This window comes from Sminthopsis crassicaudata, chromosome 5 (genome assembly GCF_048593235.1).
Source record: "Sminthopsis crassicaudata isolate SCR6 chromosome 5, ASM4859323v1, whole genome shotgun sequence".
NCBI lineage: Eukaryota > Metazoa > Chordata > Mammalia > Dasyuromorphia > Dasyuridae > Sminthopsis > Sminthopsis crassicaudata.
The window spans coordinates 143,806,937-143,826,248 of NC_133621.1; the positions used below are offsets into that span (position 1 = coordinate 143,806,937).

General features: G+C 35.2%; 1 protein-coding gene across 4 annotated transcripts in view; it reads right to left on the reverse strand.

Annotated features, from left to right (window-relative positions):
• Nucleotides 1–18,780, reverse strand: part of RINT1 (RAD50 interactor 1) — a 30,081-nt gene extending 11,301 nt beyond the window's left edge. For 2 of the 4 annotated variants that reach the window (XM_074268392.1, XM_074268389.1), the window contains exons 1-8: nt 18,584–18,780; nt 14,361–14,545; nt 12,549–12,790; nt 7,222–7,395; nt 6,982–7,131; nt 1,920–2,076; nt 348–458; nt 23–248 (exon numbers count right to left, since the gene is read on the reverse strand). In XM_074268392.1, the coding sequence (XP_074124493.1) occupies nt 23–248; nt 348–458; nt 1,920–2,076; nt 6,982–7,131; nt 7,222–7,395; nt 12,549–12,790; nt 14,361–14,534 (1,234 nt within the window). In that variant the 5' untranslated portion in view covers nt 14,535–14,545; nt 18,584–18,780. Of the gene's footprint in view, nt 1–22; nt 249–347; nt 459–1,919; nt 2,077–6,981; nt 7,132–7,221; nt 7,396–12,548; nt 12,791–14,360; nt 14,546–18,404 lie in introns of all 4 variants that reach the window. The other 2 variants (XM_074268393.1, XM_074268390.1) reach the window with 2 other exon arrangements.
• Nucleotides 18,781–19,312: the final 532 nt, after the last annotated feature.

A 19,312-nucleotide genomic window follows, 5' to 3' on the forward strand; every position in this document is an offset into this window, starting at 1 on the left:
TAATAATAATACAGCTTCTTACATTTTCTTTCCATAGTTAACCATCTTTGAAAGCAGGTTTCTTCTGAGAGAATATGCATACAATTAGGAAAGGTGCTGGGATATCCATGAACACTTTGTAGCTCTCTTTCAAACAGAAGTACCTCATCCACCAAGTGACAGAAGAGATTGTCATCATACAAAAGACAAGGAATATCGGCAGCCAATTTCTCAAGAACTAGCATCATAAGGGCACGAGAAAATTCTAGCTAGAAGAAACAGAAGCACATATATGTAAATAACATGTTAGTAATATCTAATAATACATTAACTTTAAAATGAGCACTTTGATAATGGGGTTTTCTTACCCTTGCATTTACAGAAGAGCCTACTTTATCTAATATTGGTTGAATTTTCTCATCTAGAAACCTAGCATGGTTTCCAATCCACATAAGTACCTGAGTCAGGTACCACTCAGGCTAAAAAAGAAAAAAAAAAGTCATAAAATTATAGATTAAAATTAAAATTACAAAATAAATGTTTTTAATTGCATAATGCAGCATCATGATTAACCTCACTAAGGTCAATAAAAAATCATTCTATTTGAAAGAATATTTTTGTCCTACATTTTGTACTTATCTAGTATTTGGCACTAAAATGTTTAAATGTACTAATTCAGTATCCACAACTTTAAAAAATGATACTAAAAGCTAGTAACACACTTTTAAAAAATGCTTAGAAAAATGGAATGGGCACTTTAAAATATGATTTTTATGTGCTTTTATCCTTTTAAAGTAAAAATTAAAATAATTTCTCAAAATTGTTTAAAGGGAAATGATAAGCCAGTCTGTGTTAAGCCTTTATCCCTTTAACATCAGAATTCAATGCCGAAAGTCAAAGGCAATTCATTAAATTGCCCAAAAGAACCCTCTCTAGATTGGAGCTACATATAATGAAATTTTGATAACAAATAAAAAACCATTTTGAATTTTGATTGTCTTTTTCCACCAAATTTTACTCTTTCCCTAAAGAAGTAGAATATATGTCTCTGAGAATGATTCATGACAGTATTTCTAGTTGACAGGCCAAGCAGTTATGGAGTAAAAAGTTGGAGGGCAGAATATTGGTTTTTACAAAGGCTGTTTGATTTAAAAAAAAAAAAAAAATTAACACAAGTTCCTTCCTGTCCCTCTACAACTTCAACTTCACTGACTTGTCCTCTTCTAGACTAAACTTCCCTCTAATTCTACTTTGTTCTATTTCTCTTTTCTCCTCCAAAAGTTTTAACAAAACAAAAGTAAATTTTTAAAAAAGTATATATCTCCCATACTCGTTAAATCCTTGTTTATTTTCAAATTATAGAAAGACAAATCATATTTTAACATTTGAACATACAATGCATTGAACAGTGAGGTTTTTAATATTGTTATTATTCCATGAAAACAAGTGTATGCAAGATTGCTTCCCATTTCTTCAGGATGAAGAATAGATATGGACAATAAATGAAAGTTACACAATTGGGAATAATCTCTAATCAAAGAGCTTCCCTGTTTAACATTTTTCTTCTTTCCCAACTTAGAAGAATTCAAGCACTAAAATGTATGTGGATGCAAAAAAACAAAATAAAAACATTCTTATATTCTTATTTTGCAAAAGGTAATTAAGTAGTTAAAGGTATAGTAAAAGCAGTCATGTTACATCATGTCAATGTGTTAATGTGTGACATAAATGGCCCAACTTATGCACATCACTTTCCATAAATGCATTTTTCTAGAGTAAATTTCATTCAAACTATAGGAATCTGGATTTTTAGAGAACAAAACATATTAATTCCAAAGTTTCTAAATGAAGTCATATTTTCATTTAAAACTTCTGAAGAATATATACAAAGAATACTTGATGCAAACAAAAAACTCATATGAAAGATGGTAATTTCACACCTTGCTTATAACATTAGTTTGTCTATTCCCACTGAAGTGATATTTGAACCTCTTCTGGAGGGGAGTCAGCATAATCTGAATGGGAAGGATGACCAGAGGTGAAGCTGGAAGAGAATATTTTTCTGGAAGTTGTTTTGGTTCAGTCAGTAATTCATCTCTGAGATGATTAAGTCAAGGTAAAAGTCCCAAAAATTATGTTTAGAAATCATGAGTTTACAAAAAATGTCCAGCATTAGAATGTAACATGTACATTTTAATCATTTTTACTCAGAGATTCTATGATTACTATATTTATATGTCCCCCCCCAGAAGCTGCTGCTAAAAAGAAAGCCCCCAATATACACCAAAATATTAATAGTAGCACTTCAGAAATAGAAGAGAACCAGAAACAAAATAGATATTCATTGATTAGGGAATGATTAAACACATTGTGGTATGTGAATGAAATAGCAAATTACAGTGTTTTAAGAAATGACAAATATAATGACTACAGATAAGCAAAAAAAATCTACATGAACTAATGTAAAAATGAATTGAGTCCAAATTCTCTATACAAGGACTACAATAATATAAATGGAAACAATCACAAACGATAATAAAAAAAATGAATGATGCAAGATTACAAAGAGTTCCAAACAAGGTATGAGAAAACACTCTTATCTTACCCTTTTGTAGAGGCAAGAAGTCCATGAGCATAGTATTGTACATACTTTCATGCTTTTTTGAAAAACTGATTATTTTTCCTGATTTTTTTCCCCCTTTTCCTTTTTTTTCCTTTTGGTTAAAATTATTATTTATTTGGGATTTAGCAATATTTTAAAAATCACATCAATAAAAATTTATGTTAAAAACAAACAAAAATGTAACACATTAAAATTTTTAAAAAATTAATACTGAAATAAGTGAAATTATTCGACTGTAACATTCATAGCCAACTCAAGCAGCAGCTTAGTATTCTGAAAATATAAAATAAAAAAGAACAGTTTCCATTAATCTGGGTAAATCCTCCATAAAAGATTTATGGTAAAATATGATTAAAAGTTATAACAACATGAAATAGAGGAGTCATAATTTTCATCAGTACAATGATCCCCATCTGCATGGCAAAATCAAACCTCTACCACCAACTTAATTACCATTCCTCCCTTAAACCTTGATAGTCTTGGATTCTGAATCCACAAATTTTGGGAAGAGCCATGTTCCTCAAATGCCCAGATCTGCTTCCCAACCAATCCCTGCACCCTGCTACATCATTGTGGAGAAGGAACTCGGCTTCCTCACTACAACGATCAGCAACTGCTGGTTCTGCCTCCAAAGAGAAGATAAGCAAAAGAGCACCGGGAATGGTAGTATTCCCCATACAATCAATCCTTCTTCTGGTCCAGCCTTCATAGCCATCATTGTGAGAAGCAACTCAGTGGAGAAGAGACCAATCATCACTACAACTACTGGGCAGGCAAACCAGACTAGCAAAAATAGCAAGAAGCTTTGAGAAAGACAGGAGGCTGCTTGTGCCAGGCAAATCAAACTATCACCACCAACAGGACCACCTCTCCTTTCAAATCCTGATGGAGATAGCTTAGGACCCTGAACTGAAGAGCTCTGGAAGAACAATGCTTTGTGCTGATCCTGTTTACAATGAATTACTTTTGTCATTTAACTGCTTAAGTCATGGTTCTTCCTCTCTGAACTCCGTACAGAATTAAATTTGAAAATCAGTCCTCCTACTAGGACTTTGAAGACTGCTTGTAAACACAAGGGAGCTTGGCCTAATATCTTTATAATCCCAAGCTGTCAAGGATGGTTTACCATTTTGCATCTGGACTCACAGAAGAGGGAGCTACTGTTAAACCCAACTTCTAAGCTTCTAGCCAATCATGTTGTTGTCAGCATCATGACTCTGTAACCAATCACGTTGCTCTTAATCCCGTGATATCATCTACCCTGTTCTGTTTTTTGTCCTATATTCCCCAAAACCTATAGAAAGGGAATCATCCTTTTGCTTAGGATCTTTGGCATAAATGGAGGTAAGCCACTGATCCATTTATTGTCATGCAACATGACCCTACTAATAAATGTTATCTTGCTCAAAGAGTTGACTATTTACTTTTTTCACTTGAAACTCAGTCTAGTATCTACAGCCATCATGCTGAGAAGCCATTTCTGTGGAAATATAGCCTGTCAACTATTCCTGCAGGTTAGATTGTGCTAAAACATTGCTATGAGGATCTAGGATTTATCATCAAAGTCCTTGACATCATCAAATGGTCCCAGATCAGAAATGTGTATGATTTTTTTTCTGTGGAAATGACATTAAAAAAGAGATATTAACATCTGCTTTAATGCTGTAACCTAAAGGACCTTTTTATCTGATTTACAAATAAAATCTTTCATATGCCTTCACAATTAGATCTTGCAAGACAGGGACTGTCTTCCTTTTCCATTTGTATCTTCAATGCTTTGCAAAAAGTAAGAGCCTACTTTTTTTCATTTGTTCGTTCATCAATCATCTAAAACATCACTAGCAATATAGATAAGGATGATAATGATGACAATGATAAGGTCCAACTGTTATGGTGCTTTTCCCAACAAATATTATTCATAAGATAAGCATTAAAGGCATTACTGTTCTCATTTTACAGATGAGGAAACTGAGCAGAGAAGATAAATACTTTCTAAAATAGGAACCTCCATTTTCTTTCCTCTCATTCTCTTCTTAGTTCTCTACAGTTTGACTATCAATCTCATCAGTCACCCAAAACTGCTCTCTCCAAAGTTTTAACTAATCTCTTAATTGCCCAATCTAATGGCCATTTCTCAGTCCTTGTTCTTTTTGACCTCTCTGCAACCTTTGATACTGTTGACAGCCCTCTTTTTGATACTCTCTCCTCTGGGTTTTTTGAGATACTCCTCCTGGGGTTCATCCTACCTGTTTGACCACTCCCCTTCAATCTCCTTTGCTGGCTCTTCATTCAGGTCAGACCTGCTAGCCATGGTGGTCCCAATGGACTCTAACCTTATCCTTCTTTTCTTCCATGGATTCAAATATTCTCTTTATGCTGATGATTCTCATATTGCTTATCTAGCAATCTTGCTGACCTCCATGCTTGCACCTCCAAATACCTAAATATCTTGTAGTCATTTTAAACTCAACATGTTCAAAACTGAACTAATTCTCTACTCCCAAATCCTCTCCATTTCCATACTTCTCTGTTACTGTGAAAGGTATCTTGGGCTCCAAAACCTAAGTGTACCCTGACTCCTTCCTTTCACTCACACCTCACAACTAATTCAGTTGCCCAGGCCTGTCAATTAAAACTTTTAACATATCTTGCATATACTTCCTTTTACCTTTTGACACTGCTGCCACCTGTATACTACTGTAATAGCTACTTTGTAGTTCTGCTTGCCACAAGCCTCTCCCAACTCCATACCATCCTCCACTGAAAATAGAGTCAAAGCAAAAATCTAAAGGTATCCCTCCCCACAACTTAATAAGTTCCAGTGGTTCCCATAATCCTTAGGAACAAATTTAAAATCCTCTCTTTGGAGTTCAAAGGCCTTCCTCCGACCTTTCCATCCTTCTTACATCTTCTTATACCTTCCTCCCTCCCACAACCTCTATGAAACAAGGACATTGGTCTCCTTGCTGTTCCTCAGGAGACAAACACCACCACCAGACTTTAGGGTTTGTAGTTGCATGGAATACTATTCCCCATGCATAGAATACTTTCCCTCTTCATCTTTACTTCTTGATTTCCTTCAAGTCTCAGTTAAAATCCCATCTTCTACAGGAATCTTTTCCAGATTATTCTTAATTCTAGTGTTGTCCCTCTACTGATTACTTCCAATTCATCTGATATGCTGCTGGTTTGTACTTAGTTATTTACATATCATCTCTCCCATTAGATTGTGAGATCCTCCAGAGCAGGGACTGACTGCCCTTATTTACTTTGTTTTGTATCCCCAGAATTTAGCACAGTGCCTGGCACATGGCAGGCACATAATAAATGTTTACTGGCTAACTCCCAGCTTACAGTGCTAGCAACCCTCGGAGGCCAAATATGAATCCCTTTTCTGAATCTAACTCTAATGCTACTTCTACTACACACACCTCAATCATTCAAAAAATATTTTCATGCCTGTGTACAAAAAAAAGTTTCTACTACTACAATGTAAATGTTAGAAACATTTCTTATTTTTTATATAAATTTTCACTTTACATTCTAATAGGTGTATAGTAAATGTCTTCAAAGCTGACCCAATAAGGTCAATTTGTCAGTCTTTCCTTTAAAGATAACAGAATAAACAAGACAAATGAAGTTATAAAGAAAACAAATACACAAAATATCTTTCAAGAAAAAAAATTCTATTCTCCCCCATTAAGATACTGAATTCTACTGTGATGTGGGGACATAAAGAGCCAGAAAGCATTAACAAAACCAAAACCTTGACTCCCTCTTGGTAGAATGGGGAATAAAGGGTCAGATTCCCTAAGTCAGTTGCATTCAGAGTTTTAACCCTTTTCTGAAAAGCCTTTCCATAGACCACTGGTATATTATATACCTACATATGGCCATATTTTGCTAAATAAAAGGTCTGCTACTTGAAGGCAGGGGTTTTCTCTCTTCTGTTTATGAATTTCCAGTACCTAGAAGAATTTCTAAAATATACCAGGCACATAAAATATCTACTGACTGATTTCAAATGTTTGTTTCAAGGAACCTAAAAGTATGATGGAAATTATAATTTAAAAGCACCATTTTCTTACTGAAGGAAATGCAAGTCTCTTAGGTAAAGTAAACATTTTGAAATTCTTACTCTACTCATATACAATGTTTTAAAAGAGGACATTACATTTTCTGCAAGGATACATGAAGATCAGGTCCAAACCCCATAACAATGTTAATTCTGAAGTTCATCACTCTCTCCCTCCTTCCCTCTCTCACATACATGTGTTTCACATATGTGCTCATGCATATATACACACATGTATTTTTAAAAGATTGTACTCTTTAATCATATACTAATTGTATAAAAAGTGTTAGTTCCAAAAAGATACGAGGTTTGAAGTTTCAGAAGTTGACAGAACAGTGTCTCCAAGTTACTATATATCTCTGGGGTACCAGCTATCTTGCTTAAGCCAACATTCTGAGGTTGAGGGGGCCCAATGAATGGCCAGTGAAGCTGTGTTAATACTTCTTCAAAGTCACTGCAATAGAAAATTTTTACTAGTATATTTTAGTTAAAATATAAAACTAAATAAACCCTCCATAATATTAAACATGAGTATATTACTTACCACGTTAGCTTGTCCTTGAGGATTTTATGCCAAAATTTAACAGTGGACCTAACAAAACTAAGGAGATGAGAACATGATGATTTCTGAAGTTTAATATCCAGCTGTGCCATGGATACTAAAGTAGTAGCTGCCTCTGGTACATTATTGGTCATTAGATATTGTTGAATATTATCACTGGAAAGCAAACATTAAAGTACAATAAAAAAAAAAATCCAGGAAAACCGTTTAAAATTAGAAAAGCTTTTTCTTTCACTGATTTTAGATAAAACTGAATACAGATCCCGATCAAACAAAATGATGACATAGGCAACATTTACCTTCCCTCTGATCTCACTGCTTATCTGTTTATTGCTTATTACTATCTAATGAAAGACTGTGACCTCTTATCATCCTTTGCTATTCAATACTCATGTGCTACACAAAGTTCTCTTCTCACCCTCCCACAAAAGCAGGATCTTCCTTACTTGAACCTCAAGTTCTACATCTCTTTCTTCATTGTCCCATTGTCCAATGTCACTATCCCTTTCTTTCACTATTAAAACTTACTTGACCCAACTGCTAAACTTATGGAGCTATATTAGGTGACTAACCAACTAATCTTATTGATTCCAGATATAGTGCTATAATGTTTTTTATCCTTCCTTACATTTTAGCAGAGATTTTCAATGTTATTAATTAAAGCAATGCAGACATCTAGGGGAGGGGATGGGGAGAAAGGAGGGAAAATTTGGAACACAAGATTTTGCAAGGGTCAGTGTTGGAAAATTTTCCATGCATGTGTTTTGAAAACAAAAAGCTTTAAAAAAAAAAAAAAAAAAAAAAAAAAAAGCAATACAGAATTTTAAACACTGCTGCAATACAAATTGTTTCATCTTATCACAAAGGTAACTATCAAACTATCAAAGGATTATTTTTTAGAACTAGAAAAAATGATGACAAAATTCATATGTAGGCAAAAAGGGTTATATGTCTCAAGGGTGATAACAAAACAAAAAAAAAAAAAAAAAAAAAAAAAGTGAGAAAGAGGACCTAACAGAGACATAAGGATAATTTTAAATTCAATACAATCTGTTATTGAATTCAAATTCTCAAGTTTTAAAATAAATACATTCTCTATTAATTAAAAAGAATATAATATTCAAAATTCAGTTTATATTATTGAGTCTTTTGGAATCACAAGAATTATGTACAAAAAGTTACTAAATAGTATGTGCTCTCTGACCTAGCCATACCACTGCTAAGCCTATACCCAAAAGACAGCAAAGAAATGGGGAAAAGTACTATATGTACACAAATATTTATGACTTAAGTAAACTGATGCAGAGTGAAATAAGCAGAAGCTGAAGAAAAAATTTATATTATTTTATAATACTGTTTTGAAGTCTTTTATAAACTGATGAACAATAACATGGGCAGAACCAGGAGAACAATTTATCAATAACACTGGAAAGATAAAAAAAACTTTATGAATTGTAATCAACAAAATGACCATTGATGATTCTAAAGTATCAATGATAAAACACTCCTACCTTCCTCCTACCTCACAGAAGCCTCACTTCCCTTATGAAAGAGACCAAGTATTATTTTCTGCATGAAGCCTTTGATTCCCCAAATATGTGTCCTTTCCCAAACCAATCCTATATTTAACTACTTTGTGTTGCATGTGTACTTGCTGTGGGCCCTATCAAAATGTTACTTCCTTGTGAGTAGGGATTGTTTCATTCTTTGTAGTTATATATCTAGAGAATAACATGGTGCTAGACACATTGTAGGTGCTTTAATATATGCTTGTTGATTGATATTACATAAAATAAACTTCTTTTTTGAGAAACATGAGCAATTTAGTCACTGACAGCCTTTCAGTAGAAACAAAATGTATACTTTAACTTTATTACATCTGAAATGCTGGATTTTTTCTCTTTGATGATTTTTTTTTTAGCTTTTCAGATATTGTAATTCTCCTGGCAACTGTATAAGCAGCATTAATTGATCTGATGCAACTGCAGCAGACAAGGACAGGGTGGAGTATAGGGTTGAAAAAGGTAAAGGATCAAGAAGACGGAATTAAAACATTATCTGCAGCATGTAGTAGGTCTCAAATGAAACAATTCACTCACTAAGATCTGTGTAGATGATAAAGTCAATCAAAAATGTCTATCTTTATTCTTCTATACATTGTACCAAAATTCAGAAGATACTTTTAAACATAGAATATATATGTGCTTGCTGCACAGCTATAATTGGTGTTTATTTCAGACAAACCATTCTAATTTCCATTTTAATCAACCACTTCTAAAAATAAATTATAATAGATCATCACAAATTAAAGGTTTTAATTAATTACAGAGCACTGTTTGCTTAGAAAAAACAAAACCCTGATCTCTGAAAAAGTGTCTAAAGTAGCTGCCACCACTTCCCCTGAAAGAAGGGATGTTTCTAAGGCATATGTACAATCATATCTCTCTCCTACCCTAAACCTTTTGCAATCTGGTTTTTGAACCAAAACTGCTCTTTCCTAAATTACCAAATTCCCTAACTTTTCTTAATCCTTCCTGATTTCTCTTCACCATTTAATAGTTATGACTATTTGCTCTCCTTCTGGATAGTCTTTTCTCTGTCAGTTTTCATAACATTTCTCTCTGTCATTCCCAAGTTTCCTCTGATTCCATAATATACCATCTGATTACAAGCCTGCCCCAAAGCTCTGACATTGTATTGTGTCTTTTACTCTTTTTACACTCTATTTATCAACTCCCTTGGACTTAATTATTATCTCTTTGCAAATGATTCTTATATCTATACATTCAGCTCTTATCTTTCTATAGAACTTCCAGTCCATACCACCAAATGTCTATTGTCCCTTCAGGCATTTCAAATCCAAAATGTCCAAAACACAATTCATCTAACCCTGAAATTCACCTTTCTCTCAAACATCCCTAATTCTGCTGAAGGCATCACTACCTTTCCCGATTTACAACCTTAATGCTATCCTTGACTTTATGCTCTCACTCCACATATATAATTAACTGCCAAATCTTGTTATTGTTACTTCCACAAAAGTCTTTTCTTTTTTAAAAAAGTTCTTTATTTTCAAAACATATACATAGTTTTCAACACTCATCCCTACAAAGCTTTGTGTTCCAATTTTTTTTCTCTTCCTTTCCCTATATCCCCCTAAATGGCAAGCAATCCAATATGTTAAACATGTGCAATTCTTCTATACATATGGTATTTTATTTTTCAAAAGACATACAAAAATGGTTTTCAACATTCATCTTTGCAAAAGCTTGTGTTCCAAATTTTTCTCCTTCCCTTTCTCCTCTCCCTCCCCAAGACAGCAAGTAATCCAATATAGGTAAAACATGTGCAACTTTTCTAAACATATTTCCATATTCATCATGCTTCGCAAGAAAAAATCAGATTAAAAGTGAAAAAAAAAAAAGAGAGAGAGAGAAAGGAAAAAAAATAACCCAAGCAATTAAATAAAAATAACAAGGTAAAAATATTATCCTTTGATCCATATGCAGTCTCCAAAATACTTCTAAAGTATATTGATTAGAGAAATGCAAATTAAGACAACTTCATATCTCCTAGATTGGATAAACTGACAGGAAAAGATAATGAAAAATATTGGAGAGAAAAACTGGGATACCAATGCTTTGTTGGTGGAATTGTGAACTGATCTAAGCATTCTGGAGAGCAATTTGGAACTATGTCCAAAGGGCTATCAAATTGTGCATACCCTTTGATCCCAAAAGTATTTCTACTGGGCCTGTATACCAAAGAGATCATAAAAAAGGGAAAAAGATTCACATGAGCAAAAATGTTTGTAGTAGCCCTTTCTGTGGTGGTAAAAGAACTGGAAATTGAGTGGATGTTGAGGAATGGCTGAATAATTATGGTATATGAATGAAATGGAATATTATTGTTCTATAAGGAACTATCAGCAAGCTGATTTCAGAAAGACTTGAAGAGATTTACATGAACTGATGCTGAGTGAAGTGAGTGGAAACCAAGAAAACATTGTACATAGCAACAAGATTGTATGATCATCAATTGAAATGGACTTGGCTCTTTTCAACAATGAGGTGATTCAGGGCAATTCTAATAGACTTGTGATGGAGAGAACCATGTCCATCCAAAGAAAGGACTATGGAGACTGAATGTGGATCACAATATAGTATTTTCACCCTCATCACCTTTTGCTGGACAATAGCCTCCTAATCAATTTCCCTATTTCAAGTTTCTCCCTTTTAAAATTCATCCTCCATATGATTTCCAAAGTGATTTTTCTGAAGCATATGTTAAATCATGTCACTCCCCTACTGAATGAATTCCAATAGCTTCCTATATGGCAAATAGGTTATGCAGTGGTTAGAGTGACACACATGAAGTCAGGAGGACCTAAGTTTAAATCCAGTCTCAGGCACTTAATAGCTGTGTGACTCTAGGCAAGCCCTTTAACCCTATTTGCCTCAGTTTCCTTATTTATAAAATGACCTGGGGAAGGAAATGGCAAGCCCTTCCAGTGTCTTTGCCAAGAAAACCTCAAATAGGGTCACAAAAAGTCAGACACGACTGAAACAACTGAAAAACAATAAAGTTTCTTTATAACCTCTAGGATTTTTGGTATTTAAAACTCTTCCCAACTTAGCCCCTTCCTAACTCTCTAAAGTTCTTACATACTATGACTTCCAAGTCTAGCACAGTGGGCTACTTCTCATTTCTCAGATACAGCACTCCATCTCCCATCTCCATGCCTTTGTAATGCTTCAAAATAAACTCCTTCCTTGCTTTTGCCTCAAGAATCCTTAAGCTTCCTTCAAGATTCAGCTCAAAAGATAACTTCTAAATGAGGTCTTTGTTGGGCCCTTTGTCTGCTGAGGTCATGCCTCCTACAATCTACCTGGTTATCTTGTATTTGCTTTGTATTATTTCTATATCTGTCTAGATGAGTACATGTTGTTTCCACATTAGAATGTAAAGGCTTTCAGGGAAGGGACTATTTCATTTTTGCTTTTGCATCACTATCATTTAGTACATACTATAGCATGCCCTTAATAAATTCCCAGTGAAGGAAATTTTTCCATATCAGATAATTTGTAATATTTAAATTTAATTCTCTTCCAAATGGAAATAAAGTTCCCAAGAAAAAAGCTTGTGTTCATTTACAATACATGAAAAAATTATGTTATTTTTATGACAACCAAGAGAATTAAGTTTTTTATAATCCAATTAGCCTGTTTAATGTTACCAATATCCTGTTCAAGATAGAAGCTTCCAATGAAATAATAAATTAAAGGTATAATAAACAAAGCATATTTTACCTTAGCTCCTCTATTTGTGAAATCCATTTTAGATAGGCAAGATGGCGCTCAATCTCCTCTATTTGGCCAATTGATACTCCAAGATCATCCATCCATGGCTGTGCTGTCAACAAATGGTTGTTGATTGAACTAAAGAGAAGAGTTTCTTTTTCTAGAAGCTGACTAAGAAATTTCTTTGAATCTTCAGCATTTTTTAAGGCATTCTGAATTCTTTTAGGGACTTCTGATGAAATTGTAAGCACCTGAGCACACCAAAAAATGTTTTTACAAAAATGGAGATTAATGCCAAAATATCCATAATCTTCCTTTTACATCCAAAATATTTTAAGTTCTTTATTATATGTAAAATATAATACAATTTCATGTTATCATGATATTGAGCTAGAAAACAAAAATAACCCATATATACCAAATGCAATTTCAAACTTTTACTCAGATTTTATCATATCTAAAAGCTCTTATCATGTTAATGTTTTAACCCTTAACATCAAGAAGCATTTCCCTTTAACTGTGGCTGTCGAAAAATAGAACAAGGATAGAGAGTTTGGGATTCTAGAGAAAGCCTTTTATGTAGAGATTGTGTGACTCAAGTAAATTCTCTATGTGACACAGAACCAGTAACACCACCCACTCTAGACTATAGTTTGTTTATATATAAAATGTGGGAATAAAAGAGGACTAGAGGAAAATCAGTAAAAAGGTACTGCTCCACATCACTACAGTGCTTAAAATCTCTCACACACTTCCACCTTGCTCCTACTAACTTCAACAAGACAGAAAAGGGAAAAGAAAGGGCACTGTTTTGGCTTTGCCATCCCTGGCTGCAAACTGTAAAACTTCCACAAAAAGAAAAGTTTTCCTATATTTAGAATGGCCCCCAGAGTTAATAGTTTTTAGAATTATGGATTGAGAGCAGGTAAAAAATTTATCAATACTTTATTTAGTACAGGGGTTCTCAAACTACGGCCCGCAGGCCAGATGTGGCCCACTGAGGATGTTTATGTGGCCTGCTGGGTAATGGCAAATGGGCTAAGGAGTGGAGACAGAGTGTGAGATTTTGTTTTTACTATAGTCCGGCCCTCCAACAGTCTGAGGGACAGTGAACTTGTCCCCTATATAAAAAGTTTGAGGACCACTGCTTAGTCTAACCCATTATGTTGCAGATGAGAAACTGGGGCCATTTATTTTCTCAAGGTCATGCAGAGAAGAGTAGAAGAGGGGCTTTATTTCCATTTGAAAGAAAATTAGATTTAAATATTTATAAATGAACTTAGGTTAAAATGAGAATTAACTTTTGAAAACCTTACTAAAGATTTACATATTATAGAAATATAGAGATTAAGAATGATAATCTTGCATCTATTTTGCAAGTAAAAATATATTTTATAGGCAACAGTACATTAGAAAGAATATGCATTAAAAAAAAGAAAGAATATGCATTGTTCAAGGAAAGAATATGGACATGCTATTTTTAACCAATTTGGTAGTCATAAAAGAAAATCTCCTAATCTCTGTAAAAGGGACAATAATATAATTAAGTGTAAAAGCATTTTAAAATAATTCTAATAAATGCCATTACCAAAATAATTTTTCCAATTATATTATGCCATTCAAGTAGGAATTTTGTCTTTTATTTTGCAGAATATTGTAAGTGGTGAGTCCTTAAAAAATGTAAGCGTTATACAACTATTACCTAATTCTCCTGACCCCGAAACCAAAATGCCAGTTTTTTCTATCTTTAGCTTACTCTATACAAAATTGCAATGAACTCATCAATTCTATACTTCAACAAAAACATAGTTTAATATTTACCTGTTCTTCTAATTGTGCTTTATTTTCTGTCAGCTCTTCTATGAGTTTTCCAAGTTTCTTTAAAGATTTAAGATCATTTCCAACTTCCTTGTCTACATATTCAGACACATAGGACAAGATATCACAGGCATCTACATTGTGGTTGGTTGGTTCTTTTCTAACAACAGCTGCCATTCTTAGGTCACCTGAAATTTTTTTTATTGTAAATCAAAAAATTACAATATTCACTCGATGACAACTTTATGCTATAGAACATACATAAGAAAGCACAATAGGATCACTTAAACAATCCACAAGCACTTATTACTCTGCAAATATATGCCTGATTCTGAAGATACAAAGGAAAAAATAGACTTTATTCTTAAAGAATTTGCCTACTATTAAGGGATATCATCATGTCCAACATAAATAAAATATTTAAATGTGTGTACAAATAAATACAAAATAATTTCCCGTAGCTGGGAGTACCAACAGTTAGATCAAAAAACATTTCATATAGGTGGTGATACTTAAGTTGAGCTTTGAAAAGAAGGCAAGAGCAGCTAAGTAAGTGATGGAGAAGATAGTGAACACCACCAGAATTAGGAATACCAAAGCTAAAATTTTATTTCTGACACTTAGTGTTTGACTCTAGGCAAGTCATTTAATTTCTCAATGTCCCAGTTTCCTCATCTGGAAAATGAAGGGATCAGACTTGATCTCTAAGGATCCTTTGGGTTCTAAATCTATGATACAATTATCTCTAATGAGTCAGAGGAGATGAAGGGGAAGTGTTACAAGAATAAGAGCAGTCTACGAAAAAGCACAAAGACCAATGGAATGCAGTCTATGCAAAACTGTAAGCCTGTTTGTCTGGAAGATAGTGTACAAGAGAGGAGAATTGTGGAACAAGCTAGGAACAAGAGTCTATAGTCACTTTATAAAAAGTTTCAAATGCAAAATGGAGGACTTTGTATTTTTTACTATATGCAATAAGGAAGAAATGATAAGAGCTTCCTGAATAGTGGAGGGCCATACTTTAGGGAATATATCATTTTGGTAAGATCTATGAGAGACAGAATAGAGAAGAAAGAGTAGAGCCTGAGAGATCAAAGAGGAAGCTATTGAAATACTTTAAGCAGTAGGAGATTAGTGTTCAAACTAGAGTGGAAACCAGAGGAGTAGAGAGAACTGGATAGATAGGACTCTTAGGAAGAAAGAAGCAAGGAGACCCGACAACTGATTGGATGTGACAGTGAGAAGTATGAGGATGTGCACCTGGATAAGTGGAAGGATGAGAGGACATTCGACTGAAATATCCAGATTAGGAAGTCGAGTAAATTTGACATTGGGTTGAGGAGTGGGGATCTTGAGTCAGTCCAGTTTTGAACAAGTTGAGTTTGAGATTCCATTAGGGAAATCTAAAAGGAAAGTACATAAAGGAAAGAAGAAGGCTCAGGACAGAGTCAGAGGCAGGTTTGGGATGGGAGGGCTAAAAATGAAGATTCAGTATAAGAAACCAAGGAGTGGTCAGACAGATAGGAGGAAATACCAGAGGAGGCCATGAAAACCAGGAGAGGAGAGAGGATCCAGGAAGGAAAGTGAAACTCAGTATTAAACAATACTGAGACATCAAACAGGATGAAGACTGAAAACAAGCCACTGAATTTGGCAACTACCAAATCACTCTGGAGGGAGCTATTTCAGTTAAATTATGAAGTCAGAAGCCACACTTCTGTGGCTGAGAAGCTGAGAGGAGAAGAAGCAGAGGCAAGGGGCAGAAATAGTTTTTTCCAACGTGATTATACAAAAGGGAAAGATACAAGACAATATCTTTGTTTCCATGATTACTTTAATAATAGCTCTTCTTTTTTAAAAAACATGCAATGACAGTTCTCAACACTCACCCCTGCAAAACCCTATTTTTCTCCCTCCCTTCTCCCCAAGACAGCAAACAATCCAATATAGGTTAAACATGTGCAATTCCTCTAAATATACCTACACATTTACCATGAAAATCAGAAATCAGATCGAAAAGGAAAACAAATGAGAAAGAAAGAAAAAAAAACAAGCAAACAACAACGAAAAAACAAGATAACATCTTGAGGAAATGGTGAGGTCAAGTTTTTTGAGGATGTTGAAAACCTAGGAATGTTTGTTTTAGACAGCCCAGAAAGAGGCAATAGAGGAGAAGAAATTGAAAATAAGAATCAGAGGTAATTGGATTGCAGAGGCAATCTACCAGAAGGGACACAAAAGAGGAGAATCAAGGATACTTTTAGAGGGGTTGGCCTTGGTAAGAAGGGCTATCATTATCATCAGGAGGCAAGTTGGAAGCACAGTAGATGGGGCAGGCTGGGTCTGGAGTCAGGAAGACCTGAGTCTCTTCCTTCCTTTTCATAAGAGACCAAAACAAAGGAGGAGACAGTGGAGGATGATACCAACTAGTTTATTTTCCTCAGTTACATATAAAACAAAATTTTCATATTTGTTTTTAAAACTTTGAGTTCCAGATTTTCTCCCTTCCTCCTACCATCAACCCCCCCCCCCCCTTTAAGAAGGCATATGTAAAATTGTGCAAAACATTTTTAAGGATACTTATATAGGTGGGTCTTTTAAAACTAGTATACAGAAAAGAGTCAGCCTGGACTTGTGAAGTAGTAAACTTGGAATGCACTCTAAATCCCTTAACTCTATGTGCTTCAAGCAATTCTCTAAGATTTAACTACTAAATTATACCTGGCAAGAAGCTAGATGGCATAGTGGACAACCCTGAAGTCAGAAGGAACTGAATTCAAATCCCACCTTAGACGTTATTATTAGATTATTATTAGACTTATTATCTGTGTGACACTGGGCAACTCACTTAACCCCAATTACTTCAAAAAAAAAAAAAAGAAAAGAAAAGAAAAGAAAAACACACACACACACAAAAACCATAGATGGGTAATAAAGATTTAGCATAAACAAAAAATCATATGGGAAAATCACCAGATTGATTAAGTGATTTTGGAGATCATTGATATTTTTTTTTCCTTTCGTGAACTTTAAGACTTAACTATTGCAATAGTCTTCTTTTAATTGGTGTCCTGCCTAATATCTCTCCACTTCAGTCCATCCTTCACTCAACTGTCAAAGTGATCTTTCTAAAGCATATGGCAACCTCCTTTTTCCCTCCAATCAATTGCAGCAGCTTTCTAGGATATGCAGGATTAAATATAAAATCATCAGTTACATTTGAAGCCTTCTTAACTTTCCATCATTCTTTTACTTGCTAGCCTCCCTTATGCTCTTCCACCAATAACACAGTGCTTTTCTGGCTCTTCGTCACACCCAACACTCCCTCTCTAAGCTTTTAGCATTTTCACTGGCTCTCGTGCTATGCTTGGAACTTTCTTCCTCCTCACAGCCCCCTAGCTTTCCTGGATTCCTTCATGTTTCAATTAAAGTACTACTTGCTGCAAGAAACCTTTCCCAATTCTCCTTAATCTTAGCGCCTTCCTTCCCTTAAGAATTATTTGTTGATATGTTTACTTATCTACAATTTATTCTATCGTGTTTGCTTTTTATTACTTTTACTTTTGTATTACTTTAATTTTTTTATTTTTTTATTATTTTAATTTTTAAAAAATTTATCTTATTTGTGCAAAGCAGTTGGCACATAGTCTCCCGCCCCCTTCTCCCATGATCGGGAACAGCCTTTTAAAAAATCGTTTTGTACCTCTGCCTTTAGTACAGCACCTGGCCACGATCAGCTACATAAACGCTTGTCAACTGACTGGACCCCTATGGCAGCGTGGTAAAGCTTATAGACCCCTGCTTTTTTTTTTTTTTTTTTTTTTTGTAAATGCATAAAATAAAATACATCGAATTAAAAAGAAAACCAATCTTAATTTAAAGTTATTAACAATATTATCACAATTTTTAAAAATTCAATTAAAGTAGGAGGCTTCACCAGAATTCATGGATCTCCCTACGGATGATCTCTGGATCCCTAGAAATATTCCCCTCCCCCTTGATTTTGCAGATTCGAAAACTGCAGTTGAGGGACATTAAGCTACTTGCCCCGGGACGCGTAGATAAATAGCACAGCCGGCACTCGAACTCAGGACCCTGCAGCCCTAAGCCTCCAGAATGCAACCCGCCTGCACGGTTCTCTTGGGCTTCTTTCCTTTATGGAGGGCAGGGGGAGGGGAGATCACATCCCTAATTGCCGGCCGTATTCTCCCTCATCTTCCTCTGACCTCAGCTTAGCTCCAGCCGCCTGATGCTCTCGGTCTTCTCGGCTCCATGTACAGCCCGCCAGCAGGGAGCAGCCCGTGCGATCTACGGAGGGACCCCCTCCAGGGCCGGACTCGCTGAAATAGTGACGGGCGTTTAACCCCGGAGGATGCCGAGGTGGCTGCCAACGCCACTTCCTTTCCTCGACTCGCTGGTTTCTTCCCCTCGTTCCCAGAGGTCCTCGTTTTCCCCAGCTGTAGAAAACTAGCCTCTAGCGCCATCGGCTGCCCGGAGGTAGTGCTGCAGCTCCTATGGGCACCCAGCGTCTGACTTGCCATTTTTGTCCTGGTATCTGAACTGATCGTGATCCTGATGATTTAAACTCCCTAGGACTGCGGGTAATAGTAGCAGTAATAGTGGTAGTTGCATTTAGTAAATTCGTTGGCAGAAGATCAAAATGACATCACTATGTAGGGGTCAAGAGGCAGTGTATACTGTAGCTAATCAGACCTATCAGAACAATAGGAGCTTGGAAGGCTGGTCCTTTTGGAGTACTAAATTTGGATTAGAGATGCCTCTGAAGAGTAGTAATACCGATAAAGTGAAGCAGGGAAACATACACAGTAACAGCGAGATTGTGATGGTCAACTTAGCTCTTCCTACCAATTCAATGATCCAATAAACTTTGGATAGAAAATGCCATCCCCATCAAGAGAGAAAATTATGGAGGCTGAATGCAGTGGGAAGCACAC